We start from the raw sequence: 16416 nt of genomic DNA on the forward strand, positions 1-16416 counted from the left end.
AACATTTAGCAATAGGACAAGGGGAAATGGTTTCAAACTGAAAGAGGCCAGGGTTAAATTAGATATTAGGAAGGAATCCTTCCCTGGGAGGGTGGTGAGGCCCTGGCACAGGTTGCCCAGGGAAACTGTGGCTGCCCCATCCCTGGAAGTGTCCAAGGCCAGCCTGGACGGGGCTTGGAGCAACCTGGGATAGTGGAAGGTGTCCTTGTCCATGGCAGGTTGTAGGACTAGAAGGTCCTTCCCAATCCAAACCATTCAATGATTTTGTGATCTATAACTGGTTCCCCTTTCAAGGTGACAGATATTTATACAGCTTTGAAAACAACCAGTAACGAGGTAAAGCAATCTTCTATCTTTACCCTCAGATTATTCTTTTCTTCTTTCTTCTTAATCCAATGCAAGGCCTGTTGCTGTGGGTCAATACAGAGCGGGAAGCGGCTTGAATATGTTGTGAGGATGCCATTCTGGATAGAGAGCTCATCTGGGGGCAATCCTTGGGAAACCCATCTGGGAACAGAACGTATCAAAGACCAGCCTGGGATGAAAACTCAATGGGAGAGCAGCACATTTCATTTGTCAGTAAAATGATGCAATTCACTGAGCACACTATTAGACACACAAGGACACACACACACAGTGTATGTGATTATGGGGACAGTGTCACAGCTCACTAACTCATTGTAACTGCACTACTCAAAGTACTGACTGTTGCCTTAGGTGAGCAATCCTGTGATAGTTGATACATGGGCTACCTGGGCATGGGTCTAATAACTCACTGAAGTCAAAGAGAAGACATCTGTTGGGTTATGGAAACATATTTTATAGAGAATTCCTAAAAATTTCCTAGAAATGGTATTACATGTGTCTAAGTTCAGTGAACGTCCCTGTAGTGCCTAAGAACAACAGTTTGTTACAGCAAATGGCCCCTGTTAATCAGAAGGAAAATAATTTGTCTCCTCCTCTTGACATGAAAGCAAGATTGTCTCTCTGGTAAGGCTGTGCACCTCTACCCACAACACCAATTCTGTGCTACAGGTTCAGCTCCAGACTCCCACTTCATAATGCCACATTCAGTAGTCCCTGGGTTTCCTGACTGGACATACCTGCTAACCTCCACCTCGTTAGTCAGGAGGCTCTCTAACTTAAATGGATGGCTGACAGGAATTTCTCGTGAGAAAATATCTTCTTGCCACACTTGATAGAGCATTTCATGACGGAAGTCCCAGCTGAAGGCTCCTTCATAGCTCAGAAAGGCAGCAGCAAGTAGACAATCTCCAAGCAACTTCACCTTTCGTATTTCTAATTCCTTGAATTCCTCTGTCCACCTGATAGAATTATATGGGTCAATCTGTACCAGGAAGACGGGGTTTATGTGCAGAATTTCCTGCTACTTTAGATACAGGTTGAGATAGACTCCCCCATTTAGAATCAGTTTTCTCTCACTATTATGGTGGCCACAGACACTGAGTTGATCTGAACCTTCTTCCTTTTAATCTCAGTTATTTTCCAAGAGCTGATGGATATTAGCTCTTCTCAGAAACAAAAACCATAGAAAGCAACATTTTCAAAAATGTCTCCACCTGATAGATTTTATCCCTGACACAAGAACCTCTGATGTCAGAAATTATCCTCTTTGAATCTAGACTTACCTCTCATTCTCGGATTTCAAGCCAGCAATGAGCTTGTCAGCAGCCTCTAATCTTCTCTGCATTATCTCTGCTTCTTCTTGTAACTTTTGGTTTTCTTTTATTGCCAGTTCATATTTTTCCCCCAAAACTTTAAGCTCATCCTGAATGGCAGCCAACTCTGCCTGTATCCTTTCCAGCTCCCGCTTACTTAATTCGTAGTTCCGTTCTAGCCTGGCCACCTAAAGTACATTTTGAAGGAAACAAAAGTGTCAGAGGACAGAAGGATTTTGGAGAGAAGTATTAAGTTCTCACATTTCTTTTAGTTACATCATGTATTTCAAATTGTCCTGGTAATAAACAGTGTAAGCCAAAATAACTTGACACTCTCACCCTCCTCTCCCCGTCCCAAACACACATCATGGTCTGACACTGCAGTTCCAGAGCAGAGCAATCTCCCAGTTTTGTACCCACAAGGAATATTAAAGCATGGGAGGTCAACAGGACTCTTATGCCCTGACAAAAGGGAAGGTATGTCTGCTTAAAAACAACAGTATTAAGGCTCCAAAAATAGTCAGACACATCATCTAGTGAATATACTTTCTCTGTAGTCAGTTGTATATAATAACCTTTTCTTGACAAAAGTTTCCCAGTGTCATCTGTTGGACATTAGCTTTCCTTGGGTAATATAGCTGACTTTCCAGTCATGCTAAAAAAAGCTAATCAAGGTCTGTGCTTAAGGAACATGGATTTTGTGTACTACTGACCTTGGCTCTGTCCAAATGCCATGGGGTTTTAAGTTTGTTTTTAGTAAAAAGCTCTAAACTGTGTTTTTCTAAGCATGTTAGATTACAAAATTCCAACTGAACATGTTCCTCCCTCATCCCTGAAGCACTGCCAAGGATGACAACCCACATCCCAACACAACAAATACAGTGATTTGTGACTGAGAACCTGCCTCACTGCTACTGCAATAGCTCTCCTAAACACCACTTTTTAAGCACTTAAATAAGAAAAGTGGGCAGTCCATGAAGTGGTCAAGTATTATCTTTTCCATCAGGATCATGCTTTGACCTTCTCTGAGTTTGATTCCAACACATTTTACCTTTTCTTCCTTTGGCTTGACTGTTTTAACTACATCGCAGTAGGTCACAACTGCTTCAGCAAACTTTAACATTCCCAGTCCTGCTCTGCTGATAACTTCCATTTCAGCCCAGGTAGTATTAAGATTCTTTAAGAGAGCTAAATTGGCAAACATAAAAATATTGTAAGTGAGTTGAATAACTGCAAAAACTCTCAAAGAAATAGCTTTTCCTACCAGCAATATCAGCCAGTGCTGTGACAGACAATAGGAAACATTGTCAGAATATTGAAGAGACTCTAAGATGAAGCTACTGGGCTGTAACAACACAAGCCCAATATTGTTAGTGATTTCTCAGGTTCTTTCTCCATGAAGGGAGTGCATTCATGACTTGTTCAGCATGTCTGAGGATCATAATTTGTCTTCTCTGCAGCAGTCAGATGCCATTTTTCTCCAAGACCCAAATTCCCCTTCTACTGGGACTACTCTGGATTGCACCTTTGAGAGCATGTGCAAGGGCCCACAAACCTTAGATACAGCTTATCTTCTTTCCACTCTGTAACATCACATTTTAATTGCCATCATATGGGTGAGGCCATAATTCTACTAAGCAGCTAAAAGCAGACAGAAGGACTACTCAGCTATCCTGTTTGTTTCTTGCCTGCTTTAAACCAGAGCCTGTAAGACCCCTAGCTAAGGAATAAACTGGATGGAACACACAGCAGAAGGTCTTTGAAATCCGAAAAATCCAGTTACCCCGACAGTGCAACAGCTGCAGCACTGCGGACAGAGCTGTCCCTTGGCACAAAGTGAATTTCTCCCAGATTGCACTGGAAGGATTGTCCCTGACATGGCTGATCCCATTAACAAGAACCTATATTCACTGCAAGTCCCCAGAACAGGAACTCACCTCGCATAGCTTTCACATGGCTCCACGGAATTTCCCTAAAGTCTGTCGTCAACAGAAGTCGCAGGAAATTTGTGTCAGCCATCATTGCTTTGGCATTCTTCCAGTTTTGTTCTTTGTAACCTCTCATTATAAGAATACAGTCCAGGACAACCTGCACCTGCTTCGGGGGTGTTGCAAAGGATCTGGAAAACAGGTGAAAAAGACAGTGGAAGAGAAAAAAGGAGACAAAGCACATGATGGCAGACATAGGCACTTCCTGTTAAGAGAGGCATTGTAATACAGGAGCTTGTACATAAGACAAGCCCCAACAGTGAAAAAGATAACCCAAGTCAGACAATAAATTATTAACTACTCAAAAGCTCAGAACCAATTCTTGTATTCAGACAGTTTGATCCACAAAATACTAAAGGATTTCAACAGTGGAAAGCTTAAAACACTGAGCCACAATATTCTTTCCTAGGGCAGTGAAGCAGCTGGAGAAAAATCCAGAGACCTATGAAAGAAAGGAAACTGAACAAGTGTAGCAGGGAAGGGAGAGGCATTGCTATTTTGGGGATAACTATTTCAGGGAGAGCCAAAGACTGGATGTTCCTTAATATTGATTCTCAAATAAAAGATGTATTATCCAAACACAGGGAGGAGTAAATTCAGCAGGGAAATACATTTTCATGCTATGAAAGTATCCCTGAAAAATAACTGTTGGTGTTCTTACTTACACAGAAGAAAAGAGGAGGAATGAGTGGGTTTGGACAGCCATTATTCAGGCAAAAACCAGAGCAGGTGCATCAGACACAGGCCAGGGAAAGATGAGGAAAACAGCAAACAAAAGCCTGGAAGAACTGTCTTAAAGTTGTGGGCTAGGAATCAGGGCATTCTGTTGTGACCTCTGCACCCAGACAATTGATTGACCTTCGCAGGCAGGTGAGGAAGATGAGGCTTAGGCTCAGACCCAACAAACAAGGGGTTCTCAGTGTATTTCCAGGACTTTATGCTACTGTACATACAAATGAGTCACCTGAGCTCAGTAACTTCAGCCTTGTCGAGCTTCTCGACCTCCCGTTTGGCAGCTTCCATAATAGGCTTGATTTGATCCAGTGCTGCCTCAGCCTCCGCCTTCTCCACAGCAATAATCTTATTCTGTTCCTGTATCTCTATAGCTTTTTCTTCACCCATTTTTTTCTTCTCCTCAGCTAGTAATTGTAAAGGCAGGACCATCAATGGATCATTCAAGTTTGTATACAGAACATATACTAATATGCTAATAGAGATTTACTCTTTGCTGAAGATCAGAAATCACCATCAAGTCAGAACCTTTGTGTTCCCAGCTTGCCTCTGCTTACAGTTACATCACCAGGCTAGGAACAGTTAGTGTTCCACACATCAGTGTGCACAATCTCTTTTCCTCCATGTTTCCCTCTCATTTTCCTCTAATACTAAATTTCTGAATCAGAAGTTGCCTTTCTGGCTACTGTCTTTCCCACATTTCCTACACCTTGGAAAGGGAAGACAAGGGCAGGCAAACGTAATAGCGAGCTGTGTAAAGTACTGTGGGCCAAACATAGAGCAAAGATGGCAATCTGGGCAAGGCAGGGGACCTGCCCTTCTGGCATGGCATGGGAGCAGCACACAGAACAAGAGGGATACCTCAAAAAGCAGGTGGAGCTCCTCAAGGGTCTCCCAACTCAACCTAACAAAGATGATGTGAGCCCTGCTTAGCCTGTGGGACACTTCAGTAGTTGTAAATTACCCACCTATTTCTGTGTTTATTTTAATGTCTCGTAATAAAGCCTCAATAGCAGCTGTTTTTTCTGTTAGCACAATCTTTTGCTCAGCAAGTTTAATGTTCAGCTCAGCCAGCTGTACAGCAGCTTCCTTCAATTTAACTAAGCCCCCATCCAGCCGTTTACATTGTGCTAGGTAGAAAAAAAGGGGAGAAATGTCAGTGATTCATTGATTGTGTTCAAGCACATAACAACAGACAATCCCACAAAGAGAAAATATCCTTAGAGGTGCACTGAGGGGTTTTCCTTTCCTAAGCCTCCCAACCAAAATGATGTTAATGTCACTTGAGCTGGCACAGTGGCCCTATGCCACAACTTATTTTCCATGTTACGCTCTTTGTATTTTATCCTCTTCACATATTCCAGTGCCACTGAAGTATGAATAAGAATTGGTGCTTGAGGAAGAAAGTCAAACCTTGAGAGAGGTCATGCTGGCATTAGATTTCAGCAGACTGCTCCCCAAGCAGAGGAGTGTCTGGTTTGGGGATTCTGGCTCATGTTCATTCACAAAAGGATTTGAGGAGAGCCCATTGTTTGACAGAGTCTGAACACTCACATGTGGCAAAGATTTTGGGTCAATGTCAAAACACAGCCCCACAGCTGTGTGCCAGCACAGCATTTGAGATAGTACTGCTAAAACAATTTTTGCATATTCTGGGTAATATGTGGGATTCTCACCAGAACTCCTTTTGGTTTTAAAATATTTAAATCATGCATTAAAAAGGAGAAAACATCTACAAAGCCTTACCTAAAATGAACTCATTTTTCTCCTCCAGCAATTTTGCATAAGTATTGATAAAATCAAGGTAATTTTTTGGTGTGACGTGATTTCTACGTCTCAGTTTCTCCAGAAATTTCTTGCTGAAATCCCCTACAGATTCATGCACCATGACAATGTGGTCAATCACTGACTTGGAGCTCTCTGGTGGGATTCGTTTGTTTTTTCCTAAAATTGGGCAGAAGAAATAAAAAATTTCAAAGATTTGTGGCTTTTTTCAGAGTACACCAATTACCATCTTCCTTATGCCCATCTAAGCCAGGCACAAAACAAGTCTGTTTTCTGGGGCAAAAAGCAAGACCATGGCAGAGCCAGAAGGAAACATCTTGGTAGGCAGCCCACATTGTCTGCAGAGCTGGGAACTTGAATTTTAGCAATTTAAAAAGCCTATTCGATTAAGAAATTATCATCCAGTAGTTTTTTTGACTGGGTTTTTTCATTACCCATTTAGACTCAAGGTAACAAGCACAATGGGAAATGAAACTGTGAAATGTACAATAACTGCAAAGTAAAGAATGTAGTTCTTAGGCTATGCCAAGGGTTAATGGGTTGAAATACTGGCATGTTACATACCCAGAAAGGATTGTGCAACTGCACACAAGGCCTGGGCAGGCCAGGGCAAGAACCAGTCAATACCAGTGTTGTTGACAAGACCTTAAAACAAAAGGACAGCATTATCTGAAAAATTCCTTTGTAAAGCAAACCCCTAATCAGACAGGCAGTCCTCTAATTAACTTTATTTACATCAAGAATTTGCAAATTAGTCTTGACTCTTTCTAAGCAATAGAACTTACCACAAATTCAATACTTCCATTTTGCCCCAGTGCTCTGCTAACCCCACTGTACCATTCTTTAGGCTCTACAGGACACAGTCAAAGCTGCAATAAAATATTTCAGGGCCTGGTTTCGCATTCCCACCTGTACCCATCTTTCATGAATCTCTTCTGTTTCCCAGGGCTCCTGCAGCACCTGCCAGGCTCAGGTGTTTTTTCTCTCTGTGGGTACCCCCCTCACCACACCTGTTTTTGGCTTTGGATACAAAAATGTTTCTCTTACCACCACCCTAATTTCATAATGATTTAACACCACACTTTCTACTGTAAACTACAGAGGAGAGGCTGCAGAGAAATGCTGTGTATTCCCAGTTCAGTGAGGATGACCAATTGATTTTTAGCTGTTCAGCTGGAAAATGAACTGATCTGATAAATGCTAATCAATATTGTTCACTGATATGTGGTAATTAACTGGAAAAAAATTATGCACTGCACATCCCTTCTCATGAAACCTGCTCTGCTTAGGGTTATCTGCCAGACATCTCTCAGTGTCCAGTGGAGATTTTTCTCTTGCCTGTAAATCTTTTTTTCATGAGGAAGGGACTAAACAAAGTGTACAATTTATACCTGGGAAATTTCTGCACCACGTTCTCAGGTCCTCCCCAACCGGGGACATTCCCAGGACAATGTGAAGGTTGCTTGCACATTTGCTTACGAAATATTGCCAGATACTCTCTTTAGCTGGGCCCACACCAGCTTTAGCAGCTTCTTCTCCAATCTGATTTAGTATGGAGTCTTTTTCATCATCTGCAAAAAGGGCTGGCACCATTCCTGTAACATAAGGACAGAAGAATGCTAGTGAGAACAACCAGTAAGAGGAAACCATATGGCTGGGGATAGGGCAGATGAGAAACCAATTTTAAACCTAGTTCTGCAAAAATGATTCTGAGTAGTTTTGAATGAACCAATTCATCTCTCTATCTTCTCCTCCTCCCCATAGCCCTCATGGAAAATAGGGCATACTTGGGATTTAGAGAAATAATTAATGCAGTTTTGGTTGGGCTTCAGCAACATATACAAAATGTCACAGGAACATAAGTACTTTTAACTCTGTAAAGAAAATCTTCATTAGTGTCTGTGAACCATCAGTTCCCTTTTTTGTTCTCACAATCTTGTGGCAAATACTGCATAAGTAACCTAATGACAGACCAGGGACAGGGAAAACTACAATAAGGAAAGGGATAAAATTAACACATCTGTTCTCATATCAGACTGTGTAGGAACTTCTATAGAGAGGGTGGTCACAGTCACACAGTGCCAGCTGCTGCTCATTTCCAGCTGCTTCATTCACTAGAAGATATCAAACTACATTTCAGGACATATATAAATAAATATACATATGAACAGTTGCTGCAGTTCAGGTGAATGGATTCAAAAAACAGGTGGGTTTGTGGCCAAATGCAGCTGAAGTTTCCCTCAGTCTTGGAAGAAATCTGCGACTCCTGGCACGCTATCACCAGCATGAATGAACCCTAAAACCTCTCCAGACACATTTGACTCTAAGAAGATGCCAGAAAACCATTATTAAGGCCAAGATCATCTCAGGTAGTACTGAAAGGTGTAACTAATTAAAGCACCAGAGCACACAGGGTGAACCAGTAATAGCTGCATCAAGAGTACTGTTGAGATTATGAGTCACAAGCAGAGAGACTGCCAGTGGCACCTGAAGTCAACATGTTGTTGATGAGTTCCAGGAAACTCTCTTCTGCTACCTGACCATCTGTAAACAAGAAGACCATTGACTTGTTCTCAATACCCAGCTTCAGGTACAAATTTTTCAAATCATCTCGGAAATTATTTTCTCCATATCCTCGACTCAAGATGATCTCAAATACCTAAGGATGAAAACATACACTGAGAAGATACAGGTGGACCCAAGACATGATGGTAACTCTGAATTTCAACCCAAGGGGGTTGGTTTGGCCCCAATCATCAGTAAATGTTTAAGTATCAATAAAATTATGCAGTACATTCTTTTTTAAAATTACATTTCTACAACCCGCAGGCTTGCATTTTCAAATTTGCTTTGTGTTCATCCTCTTTTTTTTGTTCTTTCCTTCCAAGCCTTTGTAAGTAAAGTGCCTCTGAGATGAACATTTCCTCTCTGAAATAATACAGTATCAATCCCAACAAGGCTCCTCGGGCAGCGCTGGAGTGCTGCTGTAACACATGTAAGTACCAACAGCAGTAGTTAAGGACAATTAGTTGTTCATTGCCAAATACATCCTTGTTTTCTTTCTCCAGTGCCAAAACCCAGATTCGGGCACTGACAGCTTCCTACCCAGATCACACACAGTCATCTTGGGCCTCCTGTCAATCACCTCACCCTGGGTTTCTCTCCACAGGGCAGAGCTGCAAGCCTGATCTTGACTGACTGATTTACCCACATCCCCAGTTTAATCCCAATCACAGTATTACTTTCCCTGTCTCTTTTCCCAGGCAAGACACAGGGGCACTAACCTCACATCCAGCTGTATGTGCAGCCAGTCTCGTCAGGGACTGCTTTCCTGAGCCTCCCACTCCGATGAGCAGGGCGTGCCCGCGATCCATCCGGATGATGCGATGGATACGGATTAAATGCTCCAAAGCATCATCAAAAAGAACCAGATGCATTTTAATATGAAACTCATTGTAGTCTTCCAAAATCTCCTTCAGAGAAAGGTGAACAGAATGTTACTAGGAGACCAGTGAAACAATTAATAATGTTAATAAAATAGCCCATTCAGCAGCATTATTCCTTTCCCGTTCCTCAGGGAAAATGAACTATTGGAAAACAAAGCTGACTTTGTAGCTGATCCTCAGTTTGCATCACTGCAAACCCCAAATGGGCATCCAAGCACATCAACTTCTGCGTGCACACAGAAGAGAACAGATTTCCTACAGCCTGAGGCAGGCTCCTGCCCATTCCTCAGGCACAGTTCCCAGCTGATGCACTCTACCTGAAAGAGAGCTTTTGCTACATCATAGTCTTGGATATCTTCATAAATACGAGGTTCTGCTTCATTCAGTGCTGTTCTGAAATCTCCAAAAAGAACCGGATCCCTCATGACATGCTCCAAGTCATCTGTGAAATGCTCTTCAACCAAGGTTTTTATATGGCCTTGTACCTTAAAGGATATGAAATGAGTCAGGCAACACAAAAAAACACTTGACTGTCAATCCAGTAATACTTAGAAAGGTGATAATGCAAATTCTTGCTCAAATACTGATTTATTTCAAGGTGATACTTATGTCACTAGAAGATCCAAAGATTACTGCCCCTTCTGTTTTCTATGTATGATCTAAAAGGATCTAATAGGCAGTTCAAGAATGGTTCAAGACAATCTACTGTAGAACAACAAAATAAAAAAGGATAAGCCTGTTAAAAAAAAACCACCTTCTCATATATTGGTGTAAACAGTATATTAATAAACTTTCCTTTTCAGCATTCCTAGATGTCTCATCAGAAAAATTTCTCACAAAGCTTCAAAGTCTGCATTAATATTTTGCATTGTGAAAATTAACCTGGAGATGTATCTTTGTATGTTAGAGGAGAAAGTTTTAACCATAAAAAATCTGAAGCATTCCTGGCCTACCTCTTTTCATCTAAGCAACTTCCAAAGCAAAGCAAGTTGCTTACAGGTGAGTAGACTTTACCTCTATTTCTCTCCTAAATCTCAGGGTTTTAAATTGGCATTGTTCTCTTTTGTATTTTAAGACATAATTTGAAGTATTTTCCAATTTGCATAACAGCCAGAACTGAATCCACTGTGTAAGAATGTGGCTTTTATCCTTTCTACTACTTGATTGTACAGTCATATTCTGGTACAATCTTTCCTGAAGGAAAATACTGACTCAAAGTGATTTCCTGAGTTTTCTCCTGTACTGCTCTCACACTTCATCACTGTTACTTCTGCCAATCAATTCTCCTGGACAGGCAAACCAAGTGATACTTTCCATTGCTCCAGCAGATCTGCTTTCTTAGTCTGCCACAGCCAAATTGTTTCAGGAAAAGAGTCTTCCATGGGCTGTGTTTTAAATTAATGAGCAACATTTTGCTTAGACATATTGCTTAGACAAGTCTGCAGTCGGACAGCAAGACTAGAGTCCAACACTTGGTAGTGTTGCTGTTGCAAGTTAATTGCCATAATAATAGTTAGTCACTACTAAAAAATTGAAAGAAATTACTCACCAATTCTTTGTCTGCTTCATTAATCAGCCTGTCATGGAAAACCCTCAGGCACTCATTTCTCCAAACTCTCACCATCTGGGTCACTGTGTGAAACCTGAAATAACATCAAAATTCAGACTGCACCAAATGAGCTGACACAATTCCTAAGGCCATATGGTTAATAACAAGGACCAAATTCTGGATTGACTTTTTTACTTTATGATTTGGTTCTTTTCATAATAACTAATTTGCTTGCATTTTTACCTCTGATATCTCATTTAAGAAGGATTAATGCATTAGTGTTTAGTATCGAGAGTAAGATCACTATTTAGGATGTTCTATTTCTCATTGTGGTTTAATGAAAAGTGACCAAATGTGACTGATTTCATGTACCAAATGACCTCATTTTTACCCAGATTCACCCCAAAAAAATAGGTGTGGGACCACTAATGAGTTTTTCTATTCTTACCTTTCTGAATCTGTAAGAACAAGTCCGTTATAGATCCTGGAAAGATCCCGAAGGTTAAAAATGTAATGGAATTTGGAAGGAGTAGGAGGTAGGTCAGTAATAATCATTTTATAGAGTTCCAAAGTACACAGAGTAATCTTGTCAGAGATGGCTGATATGGACTCATTAAAGGTCTGCAAACATGAGAAAGAAGAGGTGTTTTCATGAGACTGCCCAGACATAACTCAATGCTATTAAACATAATCTGCTTTCCAGCCTTTAAACCTGTTTGGTTCAGAAATTCTCTGTAGTATGAACATTCTGCAGTTAAATGTTCAGGGCAGGCTCCATCTTCACTCTGGAACCTACTGATTGCTCAAGATAACATCAAACTCAGTGACTGGAATTCCCACAGGATTTCTACAGCAGAAAAATTAAGCTGGTCTTAACTAGTGTTGCAGGTACCTGGCTAGTAATGCAGTCTATTCCATTATATTACACTTTTCATACTCATTCAGGAAACAGTTTGATGATCTCTGTGCATTTGCTTACAGGAACTGCAACCAAATCATTCACAGGTTTCAACCTATGAAAAGCCCCAGGTTCATAAATTACCTGCTGGCTTGAACGTTTGTATATCACACAAGAATTTATCTAAACAATGTAAAACCCATTGAGAAGATAAGAGGAAAAGAAAGGTTTGCGTGAGGTTCTAGGCATGAAAAAAAATGATAACAAAGATTTGAGGTCTTGCAACAACATAGAAATAAATGTCTATTTAAAAATCATAAACCTGTTGAGAAATCCTTTGAAAATAGTGAAATTACCGCAGTGTGGCCTTTCAGGATGGAGGAGTAGATCAAATTCAGTGATTGCTCAGAAGGAAAAGGGACGTTAAAAACACTGAAGAGTGAGGTGAATCGAGGGTCAACTTCATTGCGACCTCCTCCAGCTTTGCCCATGGCAGCAACAAAACCCAGGTCTCGAAGAAATTTAATGTTCATCTCTTTACCACGATCGTACATGAAACCTTTCTCTAGCAGCAGCTTCAGTAGGGCAATGGGTTGCTGTGTGCCATACTCATCAATCTGCAGGATACACAAGGATACATCAAAGCACGGTACATCAGCTCACCAATTACTGCTTTAAATGTGGGGATACTGTGCTCCACACTCAGGAGAACATTACAGGGACTAAGGGACACTTTGTAAAGCTCTGGCACTGACTGTGAACATTCAGGCAGTGTCTCCTATGGGAAAAGGGCCTCTTCTATGAGATAAACTAAATGCACACTGGATTTGTGCGTGCAGGGACCACATCAGTGCCACCCCAAATGTTTCTATACTACCTTGCAAAACTATTGACAGCTTACCCTTGGCATATTCATATCATCCATGAACACAAGGAGACGTTTTCCCATAGGAGGGCCAAAAGTGTCTTTAGTTCGTTTTTCTACGTTTGTCTCCAGGTTTCTCTGAATGTCCAGGGACGTTGTACGAGAAGAGAAGTTAATTACCAGCACCAGCTGCAAACAGAAGGAGATGATAAGAATGGATTCTAACCTGTTTTGTTGGGGTTTTTTTTACTAAAGCATTCAAAAGTATTTTTATATTAGCTGTCAGACATACAGGAAATACTTCTCAGGTCCATAATTCACTTGAATTACAGATGACAAAGAAAAGTAACCCCATTCTTAACACATTGATAATATGTTTTTACTTTATAAAATTGAGTCTGTACAAGGTAGAAGAGGACAAAACATCTTTGATCTTGAAGGATTTTCAAATCAGTCACACACTTTGGGTCTGGAGCTTGCAGTCACATTACCCAATTCAATATTGCAACCCACAGACTCACACCTCACAGTGCAAATTTACCACAAGGGCAAAGAATGAAAATGCAGCTTTACAAACAGGGCAAAATGCCTCACACATACATTAAGGTCTTTGTCCAGATTGCTTAGGAAATTCTGTGTAGTTGCTGTCTTAGATGTACCCGATTCACCGACAAGAACAACTGGGCGTTTCACTTTTACCATCTGCTCCAGTAACCAAGCAGTGCGTGTGGTATCCACTGTGGGCACTGAAAAAGAGCATGAACACAATCACTGGCTAAATGAAAATGCACTACAGCTGGGGGATTTATATTTATAGAATAGTGCTGGAACACACTCTCAAGGTATTAACATGCAGTTGCACAAAGACATAATTTGAATTATCAACTCACTAACAATGCTGAAAGAAAATTTTAATTGCTTAACCATCTCTTTTCAGTCTTTGTCACTGGGATCTTTTCATATATATATATATATATATATATATATACACACACTAAAAAAGAAGTTATCATTCATATAGGAGGGTCATGGTTTGGTTAAACACCATTTAATCCCTATTTCAAGGATATAATCAGGATTTATTTGGATCGTAAGCATTTTCCCAGAACTCGAGAGAGATTAATTTTTTTCTATGTGAATAGCCTGCCATTTGGAGCAACTTCAGAGATCATAAATTTATCTCTTGTGTCAGTGAAGTTAACCTGTGCTTGCTGGAGTATCACTGTAAATTAAGATGCCTAAATTTGTCCTTAACTATGAAAAGCACCATTAGGCAATGCTTGAAGTAACAACCAATAACAGCCCTAAGAATGTAATTTTTATCTACTGAATACTTGAACCACAAGCTGATGTTTTCCTAGAATTTCTCATAGAGCAAGCTATGAATCTTCTCCTATTCTAGCTTTTAAAAGGCATTATTAGCTCCTAATAAGCCTTACTAATTGAAACATGGTTTCATCTTTTCCTCACTTTTTTATTACACAATGCTGTAAACATCAACTTTACTACTGCTAAATACTATGACAAGAATTTTAAAGAAACTGATTTGTGCCATCACAAGAAAGTGAATGTGAGTAGGTGACCTCCAGTACAGAAAGAGGATGTCTCGTGTTAAGTGGCATGCACTCAGTGCTGGCACGTTATGAATTAAAAGCAAATCATCACTGTATTTTATCTTATACTCACCTAGAATGTCAAGAAATTTCACTTGAGGATTATGAATATATTCGGGAACAAGTTGCATCCAAGGTACCCACTTCTTTTGAGATCCATCAAAATGGAAGTCATACAAAGTTGGCAGCTGACCTGCAAACCATTAAGTAACTGCAAGTTTTTTAGGACACTGAAATATTTCCTAAGAAAACAATCCGATTGAGATGAAAATTAAGGGTAAGATTACAGACCAAGTTGGACAACACTTCTTTCTATTTGCAAGTCATTTAACCCATGAAGGGATCAACCAACATTCCTCTACTCCAGAACATGGATCATACCACCTTTTAGGCACCTCCCACTGGTTTTCCTTTCAAATTTTGTTTTTCCTTTCACTGTTTATCTCTTCAACTTGGCATAGAAGAGTACTGCTCTGTGAAGACAGACCATTAGCTGAGAGTCACCCAGCATGAGTATCTCTATGAGGTTTTCACCAATAGCCCCTCAAGGAGCATATTTTGCAGCCAGTACAGCTAGCTGGAAGGAAAATAATGATCTGCCTTCGTGGAAACTAACACTTTTCTACTGTAATCAATGAGGTTAAATTGGATTAAATTATGACAAGGTCCTACCTGGCAGTTCTCCTGGCTTTGCCAGGATGTTCTCACCCTGAACAATAGACATGCAGGAAATACGTTTAACGTTTTCATCAAATTTAATTCTCCCAGCATCAAGAAGAGAAGCACCTAAGGAACAATACAAAGCTTCCAAGAAAAAACACTCCAAAACATCAGGATTTTCAGGCTGTACCACTAGGACATCCAGCATCACAGTCAACTGCACGATCTGTTGGAAAAAGGACAAATCAGTAAACAAAATTGCCATTTAGATACACGAAAACTCTTAATATGTTTTCAGCTGACTGCTGGTCTTTTGTTCTTACAGGTGAACCTACTGCTATGTGTATTAAGTTCAGCAGAAGAGCATTGTTAGGAGATGATTGGTTTGGTATCTGTTTGTACTCACCAGTAGCAAACTGACATTTCAGCACAGACTCTCCTCCTGTGCTTTCTTTGGGAAGATTTTACTTCCTCCATCATTCCATTTTCTTTTTAGTTAAATGTGCTCAATCTTTATTCTCTGTTTCTTACCATATTTAAATCTGTTTGAGGAATAATGGTCTTCAGCTTTCGTTCTTGTCTGCCATCCACAATTCCCTCCACAATCATATCAATAAGGTCAGGCACATACTTTTGAAAGAGACGATTCAATTCCACTTTCTCTTGCTAAGGAACACAAAAAGGACAATATTTCATCACACAAAAGGCTGGAAAGACAAATTTTTACAGCAGAACTTCCCATCAATACCTGGCTGACCAGGGATTGTTCCTGAAGGAATCACTTCTACCAAAGACAGGGTACAGTCACATGAAAAAATGTGATGCTGTTATATGGACTGGGTGTTCAGCAAGTGAAGATCAGCATTCATCAGGTGGTAGGAAGTAAGTTGTCTTACTTCAGTTCCCTGTGGACTTGAGTTTTTAAACTAAATGTAAGAAACAAGGACCTAAGCAACCTTACTGTTAACTCTTGTCAGAAAAATCAGACTGCCTTTACACAGGTTTTTTACAGCTGTCTACAGTTCACTGTTAAACATAAATACTTCTGAACAAGACCAGAAACACCCACCTCATTTTCTCTTCCTTTGACCCACTTCTGCCAGTAGGGCTCATATCTCAGATTTTTAGGATCTACAAAGACCATTCCGCAGCGGGATACTGTGGCAGGAGATGCATACTGTAAGTCTCCAACCTACAAAAT

General features: G+C 40.4%; 1 protein-coding gene across 1 annotated transcript in view; it reads right to left on the bottom strand.

The window, feature by feature from the left end:
• DNAH10 (dynein axonemal heavy chain 10) overlaps positions 1-16416 on the bottom strand; it is a 51484-nt gene that overhangs the window by 11820 nt on the left and 23248 nt on the right. Inside the window, exons 39-60 of the mRNA XM_069030570.1 lie at positions 16285-16407; positions 15747-15881; positions 15228-15441; positions 14629-14748; positions 13543-13688; positions 12979-13131; positions 12434-12694; positions 11628-11800; positions 11180-11273; positions 9948-10115; positions 9469-9657; positions 8672-8843; positions 7576-7779; positions 6749-6829; positions 6146-6343; positions 5368-5529; positions 4632-4806; positions 3617-3798; positions 2731-2867; positions 1650-1867; positions 1104-1325; positions 360-507 (exon numbers count right to left, since the gene is read on the bottom strand). Coding sequence (XP_068886671.1) covers positions 360-507; positions 1104-1325; positions 1650-1867; positions 2731-2867; positions 3617-3798; positions 4632-4806; positions 5368-5529; positions 6146-6343; positions 6749-6829; positions 7576-7779; positions 8672-8843; positions 9469-9657; positions 9948-10115; positions 11180-11273; positions 11628-11800; positions 12434-12694; positions 12979-13131; positions 13543-13688; positions 14629-14748; positions 15228-15441; positions 15747-15881; positions 16285-16407 — 3675 coding nt within the window. The remainder of the gene's footprint in view (positions 1-359; positions 508-1103; positions 1326-1649; positions 1868-2730; positions 2868-3616; positions 3799-4631; positions 4807-5367; positions 5530-6145; positions 6344-6748; positions 6830-7575; positions 7780-8671; positions 8844-9468; positions 9658-9947; positions 10116-11179; positions 11274-11627; positions 11801-12433; positions 12695-12978; positions 13132-13542; positions 13689-14628; positions 14749-15227; positions 15442-15746; positions 15882-16284; positions 16408-16416) is intronic.

This window comes from Aphelocoma coerulescens, chromosome 15 (genome assembly GCF_041296385.1).
Source record: "Aphelocoma coerulescens isolate FSJ_1873_10779 chromosome 15, UR_Acoe_1.0, whole genome shotgun sequence".
In the NCBI taxonomy this organism is placed as follows: Eukaryota; Metazoa; Chordata; class Aves; order Passeriformes; family Corvidae; genus Aphelocoma; species Aphelocoma coerulescens.